Genomic DNA, 21,690 nt, shown 5'->3' with positions numbered 1-21,690 from the left:
TCTTCCCCTCCCCTGCCTTACTGTGTAGTTTTTTTGGTTCATGCCTCCACTCTTTGACCTCCTGAGCTTCTTTGTTTGCTATCCTACAGCTAAAATGGGCTCTTCTTGTTGCATCTACGGAGACATTTTGCATAGTTTTCTCGTCCTCCCCTTCTGTAAGCTCTTTAATAGAACGTTTCATCTCTGACCAAAAGACTGATCAAAACCCCGAACCACAAAAAAGGAAGTTTGTTGTGGGTATTTTTGCTGTTCAGACATAGACTTGGAGGGCTTGCTGAACTGTGAGAGTCTCCTGGAAGAAGAGCATATCCTGCTTCCCCTGAATCCATTCAGGGGGAGCCTCTGCTCCATGATGATGACATGGCTTCATAAAATTTATTGGGTGTGAGGAGTATCTGAGTGTGAGCTGGTTCCACCTCATGCTTGAGCCTCTCTGCCCACTCCATAGCAGGAAGGGGCTGTGAGCAAACTACATAGGCTCCATGTTGTGTCTGTGCAAAAGCTTTGTGGAAGCTGGCATTTTCCTATCAAAATATTTGGCTAGTTCTAGAGAAAACATTGGAATTTTTAGATAAAACATTTTTACAGGTCCTCTCATCCCAGACAAAATATTGTCAGGACATGATGGATACCAAAAAAAAAAAAAAAAAGAAAGAAAATCTGGTGGTTATATCAGGCAAATAGGAGCAAGAGAGAGCATTTGAGTAACACTGGCAGAAGGTTCTTTGACTCCATTATTCCTCTAACTTGTGCCGTTTGGTTCCAGGAGCTCGTGTGAATGCCAAGGACAACATGTGGCTGACTCCGCTGCACCGGGCTGTTGCTTCCAGAAGTGAAGTGAGTGACTACCTTATTTAATCTAATATCTACTACCTCTAGGAAAAGAAGAATTCTTTCCGCTGAATTAGGGATCCTCAGTGGTGAGCAAAAAGCTTTTGACTCTAAATGAAAGAGGGTTACCAAAAATGAATTGATGTTTACTTGAGCACCTTCTGCATGTCAGTCATGTACAAGGGAAATTGCTTGGGGTGGTCCAAGCTGCACAGCATGAACCTTGACTTCAGTGAGCTCTCAGTCTGGAGGTGGAAGCAAAACAGGAAACAGATCAGTACAATATCCGAATTGAATCGGAGGAGGAAGTGACTGATGGCTTGCTTGAGTACAGGAAGCCTTTCAAGAAGATGTCCATGGAGCTGGTTCTTAAAGGATGAGCAGGGCTTGGCAGTCCAGGAGAAGGCGGGAGGGCTGAGCTAGGTGGGTAAACATGCCAGAGGAAAGGAGGAGTGAGTGAATGACTGACTGGTGGCTCAGGTGGATGTAACTGGAGTACAGAGTGTAGGGGAAAGCAAGTTTGATAGTGGGGGCTGGGCCAGAGGGCAGAAAGCCTGGTGTTCTCTGAGCCGTAGAGAATGATCACAGCAGTTAGTTGGTTCTTTTCAGGTCACTGAGTCAGGCAAACATGTCACTGGCATGTATGTTCCATGAGGACGGGGATCTGTGTTTTATATCTAGATGTAGTCCAAGCCTGGTGCATTCTAGAAATAGAATGACACTGAGACCCAAGAAATAATTTATTGTTGAATGCTGGAAATCCAGGTGAAGGTGGCTAACAGGTTTTCATTTTTTTTTATGTGGATCTAGAGACAGGAAGAATGATTGTGGAAAACATGGCAAGTATATCAGCTGGTTCAGGGGGAGAATAAAGGATGGAAAGAGAAGACCACTCTGGGGTTCTGCAGGGAGTGCTAGAGAATGTCAGCCTGGCAGCCTGGCCAGGTGCCTACCACCCAGGGACATAGGATTCTCACCTCAGAGGCACTGGGCATCAAACCAGCCTTTGTGGGCAAGTTTGCCAAGTGAAGGTCCTCCTCCAGTACTGGGGAATGAAATGTTCCAGATACACCTAGGAGCAGGGCGATGAATACGCTGAAGTAGCAGGTGTCTATGGCTGGCATCCATGTCAGCTTTTCCTCTTTGGCACCTGTTGGGAAATTTCAAAACATGCCTGGTAGGCGACAGTTTCACGTTCATAATCTTCCTTGCTATGCTATGTGGTTTGCATAGTTTTTAAAGAGAGGTTGGTTGTATTTGCTTTCTGATCAGCCCACATGGAATGAGGTAGGTAATAATCCTAAATTACCTTGTTCAGATGCTGGGGAATTCAGAACCTTCTTATGGTCCCACATTGCCTTTCTGTTTTATCTGAGAAAATAGTGTAGTGGGGCTGTTGGTGTTGGTAGAACCAGCTTCAGGAGGACAGTTCCTTCTTAGGGGAGTATTTCCTGGCCTCAATAGTAAGGCCACTTGATCTTTGGTGAATTTCTTTTAAGTGTCTTCGGGTGGGGGGTGGGGGGGAATACAGATAGAGAAACAGATAGAGATACAGATAGTGAGAGAGAGAATGAGAGAAGGACTCAAGACTTATTCTCTCTCAAAAAGATTGATTTAGCGACAAAGAGAATGATGGAGCAACATAGAAAATGAGATCCATGATCCCACTCTTAGGAAGCATGTGGGAGAGAAGGATAAAAAATAGATGGTTTCAGGCCGGGCACGGTGGCTCACGCCTGTAATCCCAGAAGCTTGGGAGGCTGAGGCAGGAGGATCGCAAGTTGAAAGCCTGCCCCAGCAAAAGTGAGGCACTAAGCAACTCAGTGAGACCCTGTCTCTAAATAAAATACAAAATAGGGCTGGGAATGTGGCTCAGTGGTTGAGTGTCCCAGAGTTCAATCCCCAGTACCAAAACAAACAAACAAACAAAAACCCCAAATCAGATGGTTTCAGTACCATGTGACCTTCCCATAATCTCTACCATAGGGAAGTGAAACATTCAGCAAGTCTCTACCTTTATTAGCTCAACAAGCTGTAAAAGTTCAATCCTCAAAGCATCCATTTTTGGTCAACCATCAACCTGCTTTCTTCACAAATGTTTAGTGTGTTTGAACCCAGTCAACCCAAAGTTAGATTGACTTGCAAGTCTAAGGCATCAATTGCTTATCCAAGTAACCAGCTCCTTCTGCAGTTTTGTCTTGGGCAAGGGTGGGGGGAATCCCTTGCAGGTATCTCTTGACAGGAAGGAACTGAATACAGATAAACCCTGAATTGTCATGATCATATACAAGGTCATAGAAGAAAATGTCTTCACAATAATATAGGTTATGCTCGTTGAAGAGTTTCTTATGAAAACTGGAGTTTCTGTAACTGTTCGTCGAGTTGATTATGCAGTGAACAGCTGAACTCCAAGCTCATCACTGCTGTGAAGTTCTAGTTTAGACTCCCTTCTTCTTTTAAATTTGGTCCTCTTGTCATTATTTTATGCCTCACTCAATAACTGATAATTGAGTGAAATGCAGTAGGCATGAGGGGAAAGGACAGAGAAGGTTTGGATTGGTATTTTGTCATTTGGCTGTCAGCACTTGCTAAAGGGGACATCTGGTTTCAGCATGAGAGCTGGCACATCTGCCTATGGCTCAGATTGACAAGCACTGAGATGACTTGCATGGGTAGGTATTGGAAGCCGTTTCTTCATTGAAAAGCTTCTAAATGTTACACCACCTCCAAAGCCTCTTTGCTTCCCATGTCTGGCATATCTGGGTTTCCCAGGTTGTAAACAATTTGGAGACAATTTGGAGCAGTCTCATCTTCTCCCAAAGGGTTCCACTGGCTCCATCTTCCTTTTTCTCTGAACCTTCCCCAAACTGTGAAGAAACGAAGAGCCTATAACCAAAATATTAGGGAACCCTATTTTGTAATGACTAGCTTAACATAGATGAGCAAGATTTGGGGCTGCCAGAGAGAATATTCTGAAGTATTCATGTGAGCTCTTTTATATTGTTTCTCCAGCTTAGCTTATTCTTATTGCTTCTTTGCTTTTTTTTTTTTTTCCTGGATAAAAGCAGCTGTAGGGAAAGGAATAATATGTCTACAAACCCAGAGAGTCTAACACATGCTTAGGGAAACTTAACACATGTTTGTTGAGGCCCACTGGGAGGAAGGCACTGTTAACTGCCATGTGGGGACCTTCAGGATGTACAAAGTGTGGCCTCTGAGGACACCATGCTTGGGGCTGGCAGCCAAGCCCACCGTGGCCTACATGTGAATGCAGCAGGCCTTTCACATGTACCCTTTCTGTAAAAAGCTAGGAGTAGCAAAGAGGAGACTTGCAGAATGTTTCACTTCCCTATGATAGAGATTATCTTTTGGTTAGAAAAGTTAAAAATAGTTGTGTCCTATTTTTGGTGCGTAGGCTTGGGGACATTGTGTCCATGTAAGTGTTGTCACTGAAAGCATTTATTAAGCATTTGCTATGTGCTAGACAGCGTGTAAGGACTTTCTATGCATCATTCCATTTTAACCTCTGAACCACCCTTTGAGGTATTACTCTTGGTAATGCTAATTAGGAAATACCATCTCAGAGAAGTTAAGGAAAGAGCCTAAGTTGTCACAGCCAGCAAGCAGAGGAGAGTGACCAGAGAACCTGCTTGCTTAACCAAGCAGTTCTCTTTCCTCCACCCCATATTTTTTTGAGGCATTGTAATTAATAATGGTGGGATTTGTTGATATATATTTGTGCATGCATAAAATATAATAATATAATTTCCCAGTAGCTCCCCTTTTCTTCCCCCACTGCATCCCCCTGGTCCTTTTCCTCTACTGTACTATTCTCCCTTTGAATTTCATGAGATACCACCCCACCTTTCTCTTCCTTTTTCCTCTCTATCTTCCACATGTGAGAGAAAACATATTACCCTTGACTTTCTGAGTCTGGCTTATTTTGCTCAATATAATGTTCTTGAGTTCCATCCATTTCCCTGCAAATGATATAATTTCATTTTTCTTTATGATTAAAGAAAACCCCATTGTGTATTTCTGCCACACTTTTAAATCCATTTATCCACTCACAGACATCTGGGCTGGTTCCATAGTTTGACTATTGTGAATTATGCTGCTATGAACATGGGTATGCATATATCATTGCAGTTTGATGACATTCATGCTTTTGGATAAATACTGGGAAGTGGTACAGCTGGATCATATGGTGGGTCCGTGCCTAGTCTTTTGATGAACCTCCATATGATTTCTATAATTTAACCACCATGTCTTACTGCTTCCCTCACATCATATAAGCATCCTCTGAATACTGTTCCAACCAAAAAAAAATGCATCTATTTTTGGCTTTTGTGCAGTCAAAAATTTCAAATATAATAAAGATCTTTTCCAGAGTTGCAGCATTATAAACATTTTAGTATAGCTTAATGTTTTAAAACTTATATTTCATTCTTTCCTTTAAAAACATTGTCATTACTATGAACAAAATGCTAATAGACTGGAGAATTGGAAATATTATATGGAAGATTAGAATGTGATTGCTTTCTTCAAATCATTTTATGGTTTTAAAAAGGTATCTACATCTAGAATATATTCGACTTGGACATATTAACTAGAATGTAGAAGTGTACTCCTATTTAGTGTGCGTTTAATCCATCAGGGGTGCTTGTTGAAAGACCCTGTTCTGGGAGTTCCTCTGTGATGGTCCTGATGGAGGCTATGATTGGGCCCTAAATCTGTACCTTAAAGAATCTGATGCCTCTGTTCTACATACCACACTTTGAGGCCTGAAACTGAAGACTGGGAATACTTTGGTGTCTGCCTTTACTAATGTTGAGAGTCAATTCTTCATGAATAGTGCCCTTAGAATTCTCCCACGTCTCCAAGTCTCCAGTAACTGCCTTTGTGCTACTAGTTCTTAGAATAATTGTACTCTAATAATAATTATAATAATTATAATAATAAAGGAGGAGTGTAGAGTGATGATGGATACTTCTAGAAGAACAAGCCTATTAATTGAATAAATTAGGTACCAATTTATATAATTCCTACAGAATATGAAATTGCTATAATCAATAGGGATAAAAGCCCCCAGTGACTACAGTATATAGTACAGGACTTTAAAGACTTGAGTACAGTCTTGGAGATGTCAGTCCTGTTAATACTTGCAGATTAGTATGTACAGAGTTTTCTGATGACTACAGCAATGAATTTATTTCATCCATTTTTTTAAAATATATAATATATGTGTAAGGTACCTGCCAAGCTTTGTGGAGAATACAGAAAGTTGTCTGTATTTAGATCAGCCTCTGATCTAAGCAACTTATAATTTATAAAATTTGACATTGTTTATGCCTGCAAGAACTATGTATAATCATAGCCATGACTTTTCCATGAGAAATATGACCAACATAAATGTAATGCACATCTGAGAGTAAAAAAACAATATGGAGGGTGAGAGTTTTTAAAATGTGTGTCTATTTCTTCTCCATGTGCCACAATGCATGTGTCTACTTTTTGTTTTGAGGTTGGAACCTGTAAAAAATGGAAATCAAGTGACTTCTAATGCCATCTCCAGTTTCGTCCCACATGACATTCATGAGTGTTCCTCCCTCTAAGATTCCTGCAGTTTGCTAGTATAAGGCAGCTTGCTGTGGGTGTCAAACAACACCTGTAGTCCTAAGACTCAACATTAGCAGTGCTAACACCTCCATTCAGGACAAGTGCCTTTTGCTCACTGGCATTCACTTGTTAAAAAAGATTCAAAGTCTTTAAAGAAGCACTATTTGCAGTGTGGCCTACACACTGGTGCCCACAGCTTTTGTCTTACGTGTTGCGTTAAGAGTAAACATTCAGAAACTTTTAGAGCAATGTAATAATTTTGTTCTTGTTAAATTTAATTACAAAACAATCAAGTTAATAATTTTTGTGTCTGTATTTTTTCATATTATTATTCTACTCATTGCTTTCTATGTATTTTATAAAAGTATTGACTCTTGATGCATTTGAAATAACAGAAATAATAAAAAAAAAACTAGTGCTGCACCAGATATCATTGGAAAAGCCACAGCTGAAGTATCTTTTCTTGATTCAGAAAGTATTCAACTTACCTTCTACCATGTTAGGGTTTTTTTTTTTTTTCATTTTCTTTATAATTTCTGTTAGAGAAAATTCCTGGATATTAATTTTTGGCCCATGTGTGATACCATAGAAGAGAGACTCCTTTGATTTAAAAGAGTTTTAATTTCCTAAATATCCATAACACTATTCCCTTGTAAAACCAAGTTAAAGAACTTCCAAGATTCAATTTTTTGAAAGAGAAATGCACTTCTTAAAGCAGAAGTTGACTTTTTTAATCACAACTTTGGTGTCACTCAACTATTATATTAAAATCCTATTAAATGTATTAAGCCACTTTGGTAGACTAAAATTTCAGATCTTAAAAGTGTAAATAACTATGGAAAACAAACATTTGAATGTATTTATGCCAGGATACTTGGCCAAGACTGTCCATTGAGTAAGTTCTGGCCTAGCAGAACATGCTTGAGAGCCAAGTCAGCCAGGCTGACAGGTCGTCACCCTGCCTTTAAAATGAAGATAGTACATGTACATGTATAAAATATACAGGTAGTCATCCTGCCTGTAAAATGAAGCTGCCTCTGAATGAAGGGATCAGCCCAGATGGCCACATACCTTCTCCATTTCTAATTTTTTATGTGTCTGTGAATCTAGTTCTATAATCATTGAAAAGGCTATATTTTCACTTAAAAACTAGATTTGGGGAAATTAAGTAAAAGTCTCCCTTTACAATGCTAAGTATTTTTTCAATGGAATTCTTATTAGGTAGATGAAAACTATGCAACTCATACATAAACAGATATAGAAATAAAAATGGAGAATATTAAAGTTGAAACAGTTTACAAAAGTAGAGAAATAAAAGTTTTGGCTCTTCTAGGTATCCTTGAGCTGTGTGAAGGGCTTGGTATGAAAGGCAAATGTGGTGAAATGCCTACTCACACGGGAATTGCCTGAAGTTCCCACAATACAGATTAGAGATCCCGCCCCTTCTCTTTTTCCATTCTTCCCCCTCTGATAATGAACTTGAACCTTTTCCTTTACTGATTGTTGCCGTGCAGCCCAGATGTCAGGATCGTGGTGCCTCCTAAATAGATATGATTGTCTAGGAGCTCGTCACCTTATCTTGTGCAAACTCTAACATTCTCCCAGTGGTTTAAAAGAATTTTCAGAGATTTCAGCTGCTGACTCTCTGGTTCCACAAGCCCGCTCCTCTTGTATTAGCTTGGTTTATTTGTCAGCCGTCCCCTCTTCCCTCTCAGGTCACTGATGTGCACCTCGGGTGTGCTGGGCCCACATCCTCCCCTTGCTTTCTGTCCTCACTTCTTTCTTCTTGCAGCACTCCAGATGCTGTCCCTCATGCAGCGCCACACAGCTCTGTGCACCCTCTTCTCAAATTCCCCATTGACCCTTACTGCACAACAAGGGCCTCGCTCAACACAGCGCCCACTGGCTCTTTCAACAGCACCTGCCTTCCTTAGGAGGTAATTTGGCTTCAAACAATATTTTCCTGATATATAATAAAATTTAATTTCAATCCGTTATTTTCAATTTGCAATAAGTCATACAAGAGGCTAGACCAAGGGTTTGGCAAACTTTTTCTGTCAAGGGCCAGAAGCAAGCGAGGATTTGGGGCTTTGATGGTGACACGCAGATTAGAGATCCGGCCCCTTCTCTTTTTCCATTCTTCTCCCTCTGATGATGAACTTAAACCTTTTCCTTTACTGATTGTTGACATGCAGCCCAGAGGTCAGTCAGGATTGTGGTACAAATAATCGTATGTGAGCAAATAAACAAGTCTGTGTCCCAATAAAACTGTATGCAAAACAGACCAAATTTATCTGAGTAAAATATTTAAACAATATTTTTGCAGGTATTGACTACTTAAGAATAAAGACTTTTCCCCCACAAACTTTAAAAGCATGTACTTCTATGGAAACTATAACCGGTATGCTAATATATGCTATCTTTGCTTAGCATGTTGCTTTGTGTGAATTGCAAATTATTCATAAGCTTTCATTTAAAAGTAGGACTTTTCCTAGACAATGTCACACTCACTCACTCTAAATTACTTTAAAAGTAATCACATTTTGTAACCCTTAAAATGCAAATTTCTCATGAATACTTTGGTTTTATCTCCAAATAGTATAAATTTTTGAAATGATCCTGTATGTTTTGTTAGTCTATCCCAAATTTACATAATATTCAACACAAAGAATGAATCTCTATAAGTACAGTAAAATAATAATGCAGTCAAAGATATTCAAGTGACAGTGTGTATTGCTATTTTGCTGGGAATATGTGAAAAGGATACTATACCACTTTTGGAGTATTGCTTTGAGATGGTTATCTCCAAACTCTTGGGTTGTATGTCTGCAAAACTTTTGGTATGCATCCTCAAAACACATATCTCATTTATTTATAAATTATATGTATGAACTAGCTAATATGTCAAGGCACCATATCCTTGAGGTGAGACTTTTCATTTATCATACATAGTCCTACTTAACTATTTAGATAATAGTCTCCTAATGATTTTTCTCTATTTTGGCCAAATTCTTGTCAGATCTGATTAAATTTGTCATTGTTTTTACCTTATAATTGTCAGTGAAAGAAAACTTTCCATAGGAGTAAGAAGCTTGGGTTCTGTACCGTCTACATTGTTAAAGTTTGCAAATTACTAATATTATCTTTAATTCTTGGGTTCTTTGCATGGATCTGTTCATTTTAGGGTTCTCTTGGTATGAAGATACATGTTAGAATCTACAAATTGATTTAGCAGGCTATTGTATCAAAGTGAATTCATGGCTCCCACCCACACTGTGGAAGCCCTCTTCTTCCCAGAGGTAATGTTCGACTAATGTAAGCAAGGTTGGCCCCTCTGCTATACTGACCAAAGCTAAATATCAGCTAAAATGATTTCCTTTTTAAAAAAATAAATATAGATAGAAGTTACAGCATTTTCTTCCCATTGCAATCAATCATACATCTAAATAAATCTACACTTTATGAGAATAAAATTGGTAAATTTTTATTTTTTTCTTATTCTATTAATTTTCTTATTCTTTTCTTATTCTATTAATCTTATATTGTGGCATATCTTGTGATTTATCTTTTTTATTTTTGTTCACTCAATTTAGTTTGTAGGCTAGAACCCAGCTAATGTTTCTTTCTACCTTTTTTAGCTATAGCAGCATTTCACATGTAGCATTTGAACATTAATAATGTATATATACATGTTTCACTCTAAAATGGGCTCAGGAATATTTAGTAGTACTTTACCAGTCTTTCTGAGGATGAGTGGCATATGTCTTTTTAAAAATTTTTGGTAATCTTAAATTATTTGTGTGGGCCCCATCAGTTTATTGGTTTTATTTATATCATTTAAATGGAGTATTCACCAGTTTTCACACTGTTCATTTAAACTGTATTGTCTAATTTTGCACAGTTATTTATTTTTTTGCTCTCATTCTGCTGTCCAGGTTAGCTATTTGTCTCAATATGTTACTACTGATTTATAAAACATCCCTTTTAATTCCCTCATTTTATGTTCCTGATAAGAGTGTTAATTTTGCTGAGTTCAAATCATTTAAAAAGTGGGGCACTTTTCTATGGCTATATGATAAAGACTGGGAAGTCAATCCTCTGGGGAATGAGGTGGCCAAGGGTGAGTTCTTGGTCCATGATGGGCAGCAAGAGCGTAGTATGGATGAATTTCACTGGTTTATTAATGCCACTACATTGACAAGGTGTCCATGAAGGAGCCTATTACCTGGTCCCAGGGAAGTCTCTAGAATTAGAGAGAAGCAACCAATAATCATTTCCTTCTCAAAAGGAATTATATCATTCACTTGACTGGAGAGAAGGAGAGCTTTACAGAAATGCTGGGGCCCATTAAAATCTCGGGGGTGGAACCAGGCATCTGTGTTTTTAAGAGCTCCCAGGTGACTCCATCATATAGCCAAGGTTAAGAGTTATAGATCAAGAGGCTAGTGAGCTGATTGGGCCCACAGAAGAAAAATAAAAACGAGAGGCTCAGTAAAGTTTAAGGACTTCAGTGTTGGTAAAAGAAGTTACTCATGAAAACATGAACAAGTTTGGGAAAAGATGGAACCATTTCAGAGCTTTTCAAGCTGAAATGGTAACAGACATATGACTTCACTTCACTGTTTATTGATTATACAAGACTGAGGGTTAAGATGTTGGCAGAAAGAACCAAAGATTTACAAACTGATGCAAGAATGTTTGAAGCCTTTTAACTTTGGGAGTTTTGAAGCTTGTTGACAAACACCTCTAACTTGAGCTGATCTTTTGGGGACCTTTGTCCTGTGGATATTTTACCCAGCTATGCTCACCTATATAGGAGTACTCTTTTTTTGGCCCAAGAATACCTTTTAAAGAAATACCTTTTAAATAAACCTTGGAAGCTTTATTTGATTTTACAGATGTGTTAGGACTCTTGGCCTGACAAAGAAAGGTGAAGCAAGTCTATCTTGGTCTGTGTCTCTCTTTGGTCTTTATCATATACTACTTTGCTTGTCTGGAGCCAGTCTAGGAAAACAGGGAGTCTTCCCTGTCCCTGCATCTGGTGAAGCATTTGTGGAAAGTGTTGACTGAGCATTTGTCAGTGACCCTTGCAAACTCTGCTTTTGTTGTAGGAAGCAGTGCAAGTACTGATTAAGCACTCTGCTGATGTCAATGCAAGGGACAAGAACTGGCAGACTCCCCTGCATGTGGCAGCAGCCAATAAAGCTGTCAAGTGTGCAGAAGTGATCATTCCCCTGCTGAGCAGTGTCAATGTCTCTGACCGAGGGGGGCGCACAGCTTTGCACCATGCGGCTCTGAATGGACATGTGGAGGTGGGTGTTCTCATCTTTAGGAACTGGGATGCTCCATACAGACCCTGAACTTTTAGACAATGTAAGAATAATATTTGTATGCCAAACTTAGGCAGTTATATCCATTCTTAAATTTAGAGACATATGAATTGAAAAATTCTTTGGTCTTTTAATTTGACACATGCCAAGGAATCTTCTGTGCATTCATCTTCCTGGTTTGTTGAACTCCAGATCTCTGACTTGCATTTAGGGTTGCTGTTAACATTAGATCAAGCTTAGATCACCTGCAGGCAGCAAGGAACCCTCACCATTACAGAGTATGTGCTTGATTTCATTATTGGTTGTCTTTCAGATGGTCAACTTACTCTTGGCCAAAGGGGCAAACATCAATGCATTTGACAAGAAGGACCGGCGTGCCCTGCACTGGGCAGCATATATGGGTAAGAATCCCATGCATAGAAAGCAAAATGCACACAACCTAACTAAATAAGCTACAGGTCTCTTGTTGATCACGTAAGTTTTCTCTCAGGCAAGTCTGACTTCAAGTTTGGGCTCCAATTAAATGATTTGGCTCATTTTACTGGCACACATAGAGTGCTCTAGTTGGGCACTTGCTTTGTCAGAGATTTATTTACCTTGTAAAGAGGAGGAGTTTGGATCATGGTCTGGACCTTTCTGAATGTGCTTCATTCCGGATTGGAAGTCTGCACGCATTGTGCTTATTTTAACTTGGTATGACAGCAAAATAAGGTTCTTAAGAAAGAGGACTGACTAGCAAAGCAAAGACACAAGTGCTGTTTGTCTTTTTATTTATAAATGTTTTGGGAGGAAGGAAGAGAGGAAAAGCCTGGGTTGTAGTGGGTGGAAGTGCTGTGGACTGAGCTAGGAGTATAATCCTCATTTCTGCCTGCTCCACGCTGCTGGAGAACATGAAGGAAGAGGTTACATCTCTATGCTTGTCCTTTCTTTGCTTTTGTTCCATAAACCCTCTGACATATGATATACCTCACAGAGTTGATGCTCAATGTGGACTTATAGGAAATGAAGAACTAAGATCCTTCCATTGAGAGAACATCTTAAGGTTTGAAAAGAAGATAGGATTCTATCAGCACCAAGTTGTAAACAACCTGAATGCCTATCCATGGGAGATAGTTTTGGTAAATTCTGGAAGTTCTCAGTGGGACACTGTGTTAACTATGGTATTGATTCCCATGCGTGTTTATTAACATAGAGATTCTGCAAGGAAAACAGATAATAAGTAGTATGAATTATAGCATCCTCATTTAAAAAAATAATCTATGCTATAAAAACAAATCTGGAAAATGTTATATACTGAAATATTAGCTGATTATCCCTAGGAATTAGTGATTGTGGGTGATTTTGCTTTCCCTTTAACACCTTTCTGCCTTACTGAATCCTTTTAAACAAGTATACAAGCCTTTTATCATCATTTAAAAAATTAGCATTAGTTGTAAGGGGAAAAAAAGTAGGTTGGAGCAGGGATGAAATAAGTTATATGGTTATCGATGGCTCTGAATGACTCCTAGGGCTTCAAAAACCTTAAAACTTTGGGAACATTAGCATTTTCTTCAAATGGCACAGACTTTTGAGTTAGCTGAAGCAGACTCGATGTTAACTTGGCTCCTCTTGTATTGGAGGCAGGGAACACTTGCCAGGGGACCGGTGTTTAGGCAGGATAGACTGTAAGCTAGAGCTGGAAAGGGCTCAGAGAATACGGGGTTTCAAGCTCATCCTTTGATGATATAGAGTTTAAACTTTTGGATAAAACACCTTAAAGAATTACAGTCATGGGGCTGGGGTCGTAGCTCAGTGGTAGAGCACTTGCCTAGCATGTGTGAGGCCCTGGGTTTGATCCCTAGCACCATACAAAACTAAATAAACAAAATAAAGATATTGTGTCAATCTACAACTAAAAATATTGATGTGTCCTCAGAATACAGATAGAAAGACAAAAAACAAACAAACAACAAACCCCGTAGATAACCATCTTTAGGGGATAATGAGACAAAACCAAGACAAATAGCTTGAGATAGCACCACTAGTAATGGAATATACCTTTCTATGTGTATAAATCCTGGGAGAAGAAAAGTTAAATTTTAATAAAACAAACCAATACCAAACAGTCTGTCTGTCTGTCTGTATCTCTGTCTCTATAGCTTAACCCTTCAGCTATCAGCCGTGGTTCGAGCAATGACCCTGAAGCTTCAAACAAGCTTCAGTCATGAAATCAAAGCAAATCATACTATACACAGTGAATTAGGGGACAGAGTAAAATATTCTTGAAAGAAATACACATTGGAGTTGAAATTAGAAGAGTTTTCTATTTAGCCATTCATGAGAGTACTTTGATGTCAAGCCATATGAAATTGCAATTTTTATGGGTGAAAAACCAACTAAACAACAGCAGACTCCTACGATTTAGCAATAATGTGGGGATGTTCAGATTAATTAATTTTTTTCTTTTTTCAGGTTTTTCCACACCAGATTGTTACTGTTAAACTTTTCAGTGATAAATGGCAATTGTTTTTTTAAAAAATTATTGCTTTCATTTTAGCACAAGTTTTAAAAGACTGTAGAATTCATATGGAACTATTAGTTGGGGCTGGTCCTTCTTTGTTGACATGATGACAGGAATTACTGCTACCACATCTTCTGAAGTCTTGCATATGAATCATCTTCTTTTCTTCCCACAGCATTTACATAATGTCTGCCACATAGAAGTTGCTCAGTAAATATTTGTTGAATATTTGCCATATGGCAACTTTTCATAAATAGCTCAGCAAAATACTGGTGGCAAAAAAGCTAATGGTGAAATGAAATAATCCTTTGGTTGAAATGAGTCATCAAATGTCCTGTGAAGGTTAATGATGCTCTCTGTTGCTTTTGTCAAGGCCACCTGGATGTTGTGGCATTGCTCATTAACCACGGTGCTGAAGTGACCTGTAAGGATAAGAAGGGCTACACCCCACTGCATGCTGCGGCCTCCAACGGACAGATCAATGTTGTCAAACATCTCCTGAATCTGGGGGTAGAGGTGAGCGACAATTCATGCATCCCTGCATGGCCTATGGGAGGGTGATTCTGTTGTCTGCCATTAAATACTGTTTGCATTTTAATTCAAGGAGGAGGAATTTATTTTCTAGCATCTTTTCTTTCTGAGTCTACATTGGTAACTAATAAAGAACAATGGGGCGGGGCATAGACTAAGCAGAAGAAAACCAGATGCAGTCTAACTTTCTATAGCAACCTAGGTAGGAAAATATATAAACATTTATATTCTGTGTAACATATATTAACCAGTCATTTGTATAAGACACTGATGAGGGTTCCTCATCTCATGTGTGAGACAATTCAGGGAAGTTTAGAGGTGAAATGATTGGGTTATGAGAGTCTTAACCTAATTAGTGTGTTAATCCCCTGGTAGGGATTAACTGGATGGTAACTGTAGGCAGGAAAGGTGTGGCTGGAGGAAGTGGGTCATGTGGGACATGCCTTTTAGGTATATATTTTGTCCCTGGAAAGTGGAGCTCTCTCTGCTTCCTGATGTCATGTTCCCAGATGCTTGTCTCCACCGCACACTTATACCATGGTGTTCTGCCTTACCTTAGGCCCTGAGGAATGGAGTCCTTCATCTATGAACTGAGACCTCTGAAACTGTGAACCCCAAAGATAAACGTTTCCTCTTTAATTGTTCTTGTCGTGTCTTTTGGTTACATCACCAAAAAAGCCGACTCAAACATCATCCTACCTTCAGAATCTAGAATTTGAAATTGTGCCTTACAGCAGGAAATCATGAATGGATGGAAGAAACAAACATCAGACATGTCTCAGACCTAGAGCTAGGCAAGTTGGCCTGTGCCATGTGCCTTCAACACGCAGAATCAAAGCAAGGGTGAGGCTTTGGTGCATCCTTCCCAGGGAGGAAAGGAAAACCAAGTTGCTAAACTGAGACCAATATGGTGACACTCAGTACCCAGAGCAGGTCTTCGAAAGCAATAGGGAGCCATGAACTAGACACGCCTCAGGGAAGATCCACTGTTCTGCTATTAGAATACAGCCTGGTGATGTGTCAGACTCCAGAGCAAAGCCAGAGTGGGCTCTGAGCTGACCTGTGTGTATGGGTTCCAGAGCCACCTCTCCTGCCCGCTCCTGCCCTTCCTCTTTATGCTCACTTTGCCCTGGCCTTGAGTTTGGGGCTCTCTTCTGGCTGCTGGATTCATGTCTTATGGCATTTTGAAAGCAGCTCTGCTTTTCATCCTGTGTCCTTTTCCTAGATAGAAAATGCTTTTCCACAGGATGACACCTCTAACTCTTCCTCCTGGGTCACTTTTTGTCACATTCACTCCCCCCCCCATCTTTACCTCAGGGTGACAAGCATTCCCAGGATAACCTGCTGTGGTGAGAGTAAGCTCTGAGTAATTATGTTGATGGATGGATATTTCCTTTCTCCAGTCACAGCCATTAGGCTTTTTGTGGAAAATGGAGCAAATTGGCTCCAGTGATTTTAATTGCCCTGTGTTGGACTCTTTTGCAGATTGATGAAATCAATGTCTATGGAAATACAGCACTTCACATCGCCTGCTACAATGGACAGGATGCGGTAGTTAATGAGCTGATTGACTATGGTGCTAATGTGAACCAACCAAACAACAACGGCTTCACCCCTTTGCATTTTGCTGCTGCCTCCACTCATGGTGCTTTGTGCCTGGAATTGTTAGTAAACAATGGGGCAGATGTTAACATTCAGGTACAACACTTAGTCTTTCTCTGTGTTAAATACCTTTGCATCGAGCTCTATTTGAGCAAAACTAACTGCTGTAAATTATACCATGTATAAATGGATTGCAGCCTTGAGCATCTCGAGGCACATGGCATTTTCCTGGACTGGAATGCTTCAGAAATAGCTATTTTGCTTCTACAGGTGTCGTGGGATCAGATGGAAGGCACTGAGGCTCTAACCATGTGTCCTTGGTGGCTTAGTTAATGCTCTAGGGAAAATACTGGGTCACAAGGATGTTGACTCAGCCCAGATTCTGATGCAGAGATTAGGGCACAGCTGCTGAGAATTCAAAGGAAGGACTAATGATTATAGGCCTGTTTCCAGAATGTCCCTCAAATACTTTCCTAGAGCAAGCTACAAATACTGGCAGTGGCTTCAGTGATGTAGCAATGACTTGGTCCTAATGGTCATTCCTTTATTTATCAAATTTATTAAGGGTTACCTAGAGCCCTTTGTTTGGAAATGAAGAAATACTCCAAGAGGATATATGGTTTCTGCCAGCAAGGAATTTGCAATATAGAGTACCCTGAGAGAGTAATAAAGCATTATGAAGTAGAAGAGATGGCCTGCTTCTCATCTGAGGATAAAAATGGAGGTTGATTTTGAGCTGAGAAGATTATCAGTTGAGAGAAGGGGCACAGGGATAATTTGAGAGAGGTATTAATATAGAGAACAGCAAAAGCACAGGAGATAGGAATTGTGAGTAGGAAAAGCTCAGGGTACACCTTAGGAAACTAGTTAGCTCGCTGTGATGGCCAACCCAAGCAAGCCTGTGCGTGCACCATCTATCATCTAGTTACACTCAAATGCCCTTGCATTGCAGCAGAACAACCTTCCTGCACTAGGAGACCATCCTCATGAGCAAACAGGAATCCTAAAGCAAAGTCCTAGTATATTCCATTTCTGATTTTGAAAAATTATAATTTCTAAGGTTTAATTTAAAAAATATCATACTGATCTATTTTAATGACTTTGTCTGTTTACCATTAAAATATTTTTACATTTTTTCTCATAATTTTTAGTATTGCATACATATGGGGCAAATGTTCAGAGAAGAAATTTGGCATAATTGAATATAGAGTTTAAGTTGGATAAAAGAGAGGAACCAGAAATAAATAACCAGAAATGAAACACAACCAAGGAAGATGGCTCATCTACTAGCTGAGGAATTTGGGCTTCCATATGCTATGGGAACATGAATCATGTGATCAAATGGGAGCAATAGAAACAGTAATCTGACCATAGAACACCAAGGGTAGAAAATGTAAAGGAAAAAAAATATATACATATATATTAGTCCATAATGATTTGAAGTTTTTATATGGCAAAACAAAACAACAACAACAACAAAACTAACAAAATCAAGAGGAACAACCAGGGAAAATTTTCTGCAATTAACATGCTAGGCACAAGTTAATATGCTTAATTTATAAAGAGCACATATAAACCAACAAGAAAATGTCTGATAATCTACTAGAAAATTTAGGCAAAGGCAGTTAACAAGAGAGAGAAAATAATATCCATTAAACTGATGAAAAATATTTAGTAATTAGAAAAATGAAGACAACAGAAATTAATATTTGCCTGTAAGATTGGAAAATATCAAAAAGAATAATGAGACTCAATGTTATCACAGAAAAAATATAATGCAATCAGTAACTATGATCCCATTTTTTAGTTTTAAAAATTATTTGTGTATATGCATAGAAAGATAGAAAAAGAAAATATTTAGATTATATACCAATATGCTAGCATCAGTTATCACTACAGAGTGATTAAAAATTATGTAGAAAAATTTTGTCACTGTAGGGTGATGAAATTATGATTCGGAATTTTAGTTTCTTTTTTGTATACTGTTTTTTATCTTCTGGTTGTGATGCAATGGACACATATTATATTTATTTATTTTTATTTTTATATTAAAATAAAAAGTTAACTATTCTTATTTTGGAAAAAAAGAAAATCTATGTGTAGTGAACCTAATGAACCTAGTGAGAGTTAATAGAGCAAAGTAGATAAGCTCTCAGTTCTGAAGATATAGTGCCTAGATTTCAATCCCAGCCTTGACTTTGAATAACTATTTAATCATAAGCAACCTCTCTGCATGTCTCAGTTTTTTTATCTGCAAAATTCAGGAAACAATAGTATCTTCTTCATGGAGCTCTTGTGAGAATTAATTGGAGTTATCACACCTAAATCACATAGGCTAATGGCTGTCACACATTAAGCATTTAATAAATGAATACCATTGTTAATATTCATTAAAATGGAATTCAGGAGAAAGCTGGTATTGGAGGAAAACCTGTTGAGTTTAGTTTTTTAGAGAGGGAAGGGAGGAGTTCAGGAGCCCATTACTTAGGATCAGGAGAGAGGGAAGAGCCAAAGAAAGGGATGAAAAAAGAAGAATAAGAAAATACTTTGTATACAATCAGTGACTTGAAAAATTGTGCTCTATATGTGTAATATGAAATGAATTGCATTCTGCCATTATGTATAACAAATTAGAATAAATAAATAACTTAATTTAAAAAAAAAGAAGAAGAAGAAGAAGAGAAGGAAGAAAGAAATGAAGGGAGCATAGGATTTCCTAAAAGTGCAAGGTGGGCAGGAAAGGGAAAACGGAACAGATGAAGAGAGCTTCAGAGTTCCACCTCCTGTTAGTGGATCCCACCCAAGTTCCCAAGAAGAGGTAGAGGAAGGTCCTTGGGTGCTGAAGAGACAGAGGAGCTGCAGCGCAAGGTAGGGAGAGAGTCTTTGGGTGGGATCACAGAACACAGTTGCAAGGGGCAAAAAGCACTCAGGTTGACCATCAATGTCCAGGGCTGTTGACATCTTCTTGCCATCCTGGTGTATGAGGGTTTTCCTGTGGATCCTTTAAAGGAAGGAAATTGTTAAAATTAAATAAAGTAATATCTTTACCACCCTCCAATTAATGAACTCATGGCTCACCATTTCCTCTGAAAAACATGGCCCCATTCTCTCCATGTGCCCAGTGTTTAAAGCTAGAAGGCTACTTTCTGGCATACTGGCCTACACCTTTTAGCTAAGGGATTGGTGGCCCATTCAGATTGGATAAGGGACTTCAACTGTATATGTACAGTGATTTTGGTAGTCTTCTCTTCTTTCCCACAAATGGACCTGAAAAGTATATTTTCTTAATTTTAATATTCAGTTTTTTTGCTATGGACTATTGATCTTAAACAGAATATAAGAAATGGGATTTTAAAATATGAGACTAGAGTTTATTATCTAATCAACATAAGGGATGTTTTGAATAAAATCTAGCCTTCCTCAATCTCCTTTCATCTATTCTGTCTACATGCTCTGATTTCCTAATGCCCTTTGAATCCTCCTTAGTGATTCCAGATGCACTCTGGATGCACGGATCATCTAACATTTCCGTAGAGCCATCCTGTCTGACTCTGGAGGTAGCTTTCTAATTAAAGTTGTTATCTCTGTGTACCACATTGCTCCTTGGGTTTTGAAAATGTTTGTAGATGCAAGACAATTTGTATTTGTTTAGATTTCCCAAAGTTTGAGGGAAATAGCATATTGAAATGCAGCCAATACCCACCCACATGTTCACTTTGTTTTCCTCTATTCTTACAAAACACTAAAAGTGATGTCTTCATGAGCAGTTACAAGATTGATGGGAAGAGGAGGAGGGATATGTGATCTGCACACATTTTACAGTCCTTCATTTTACATAGATTGACCACGGCCCTACCTTTGACTTTGCAATATTAGTTTAAATAATAAAGACATGGCATTTCATAAAATCATCTACTAAAGGTTCACTTGTAATTTACAAATAGGAAGAGCACATCATTTTTCTTATTCGTTACAGACCACATTGTAATTTCTGTTGCATCTTAAGGGTACTTTAGCATGCATTCAAAGTGAGGGTTAAAGAAGGCACTATACACATAGCCACGCTGGATAAGACTTAGGAAGAGAGGTTCAGAAATTGCTATAGCCTGGTTTGCTACCTCCCAGTCACTAACATTTAGCCTACCTGTGGTCTCAATTTCTTTCTGTCTCTGGGCCCTTGGATCATTTAGCCCTAATATTAAATGTCTGCTAAAGTGGGCCCATTTCCTTCTTTATATCTACCAGGACCCAATTATAGAATGGGTTGTAGTAGACAAGTTGAAGGTGCAAAGAGGAATAGCAAGAGTAAGTAGTGATAGGATGTGGCACTTGGAAATCTGGAGAGGAAGTAAGGAAGGGAGGGGAATGAATGTTTGAGCCAACCATGTACCATCTCTGGTGTTTAGAACCATTAAAAATAAACTGGTTTGTGTGTAGCTTTTTCAAACCAGCTTTTAGATGACTCTTTTACTGAGTTAGGAGCGCCTGTGGGATTTCCAACTGTGTTTGACACTCCTGCACCCCAGGTTGGCCTCAGTGTAATCCCATAGGAGGCTTCATTGCCATCCTGCAGGGCCACTGAGTTGTGCAACTTTTGGCAGCTCCATGGCTTAGAGAATGTTGTGCTTTCTGGTCCCTAGGGAGTACAATGCCTAGAAGTTTAGGGATGGTTTGGGGGATGTTGGAGGATAAGGAAATAAGGTTTAGGAATAGAAGAAAAAAAAATAGTGCATTTCTGAGAGAAAGAATGGTCCAGAAGATTGAAACACTTCATTTAGTTCAAGGATTGGTCTTCCTTAGATGAGATTGAGTTCTGCCCTGAAAAGGTACTACTGTTTGTTCTAAAATACTCTTAATGCTCATTGGTTTTCCTTTATGTTTTAGTGCATAGCCATACCTGAATCAACAAAAGAGCTTCTTGTTTAAGTGAATTCTCAAAATAAAAGTTTCTAAGCCTCAAATCTATGTTTCTAGAAAAAAAAATGTTTCTAGAAAATTGGACCAGAAATTAAGAAAAAAATTTATCAAAGGAAAGCCTATGAATAAATGAAGGACTTGAGTATAAGCTCTCTGATGAGAATGCAGGCAGTGTTTACCCTTGTCTGAAGTTCTTGATTCAAGAATAACAGCCAAGTCTTCTACACAAAAAGTTTCTTAGGCAAATAATGAAATCTAGTAGGATCCCTAGTTTCAACCTGAAACTAGGGATCCTACTAGTTTCAGGTTGAAAGAACTCAGTTGTCACAAAACTTAAATAACTATGCTTTAAAATGACTC

General features: G+C 38.8%; 1 protein-coding gene across 9 annotated transcripts in view; it reads left to right on the top strand.

Annotated features, from left to right (window-relative positions):
• Ankrd44 (ankyrin repeat domain 44) overlaps positions 1-21,690 on the top strand; it is a 287,618-nt gene that overhangs the window by 152,733 nt on the left and 113,195 nt on the right. For 8 of the 9 annotated variants that reach the window (XM_021725747.3, XM_021725746.3, XM_021725745.3 and 5 more), the window contains 5 exons: positions 767-837; positions 11,562-11,762; positions 12,094-12,181; positions 14,654-14,796; positions 16,297-16,509. In XM_021725747.3, the coding sequence (XP_021581422.1) occupies positions 767-837; positions 11,562-11,762; positions 12,094-12,181; positions 14,654-14,796; positions 16,297-16,509 (716 nt within the window). Of the gene's footprint in view, positions 1-84; positions 156-766; positions 838-11,561; positions 11,763-12,093; positions 12,182-14,653; positions 14,797-16,296; positions 16,510-21,690 lie in introns of those variants that run through there. The other variant, XM_078017784.1, reaches the window with a different exon arrangement.

Source organism: Ictidomys tridecemlineatus, chromosome 7, assembly GCF_052094955.1.
Source record: "Ictidomys tridecemlineatus isolate mIctTri1 chromosome 7, mIctTri1.hap1, whole genome shotgun sequence".
Lineage (NCBI taxonomy): Eukaryota > Metazoa > Chordata > Mammalia > Rodentia > Sciuridae > Ictidomys > Ictidomys tridecemlineatus.
This window is presented reverse-complemented; position numbering and strand designations above follow the sequence as displayed.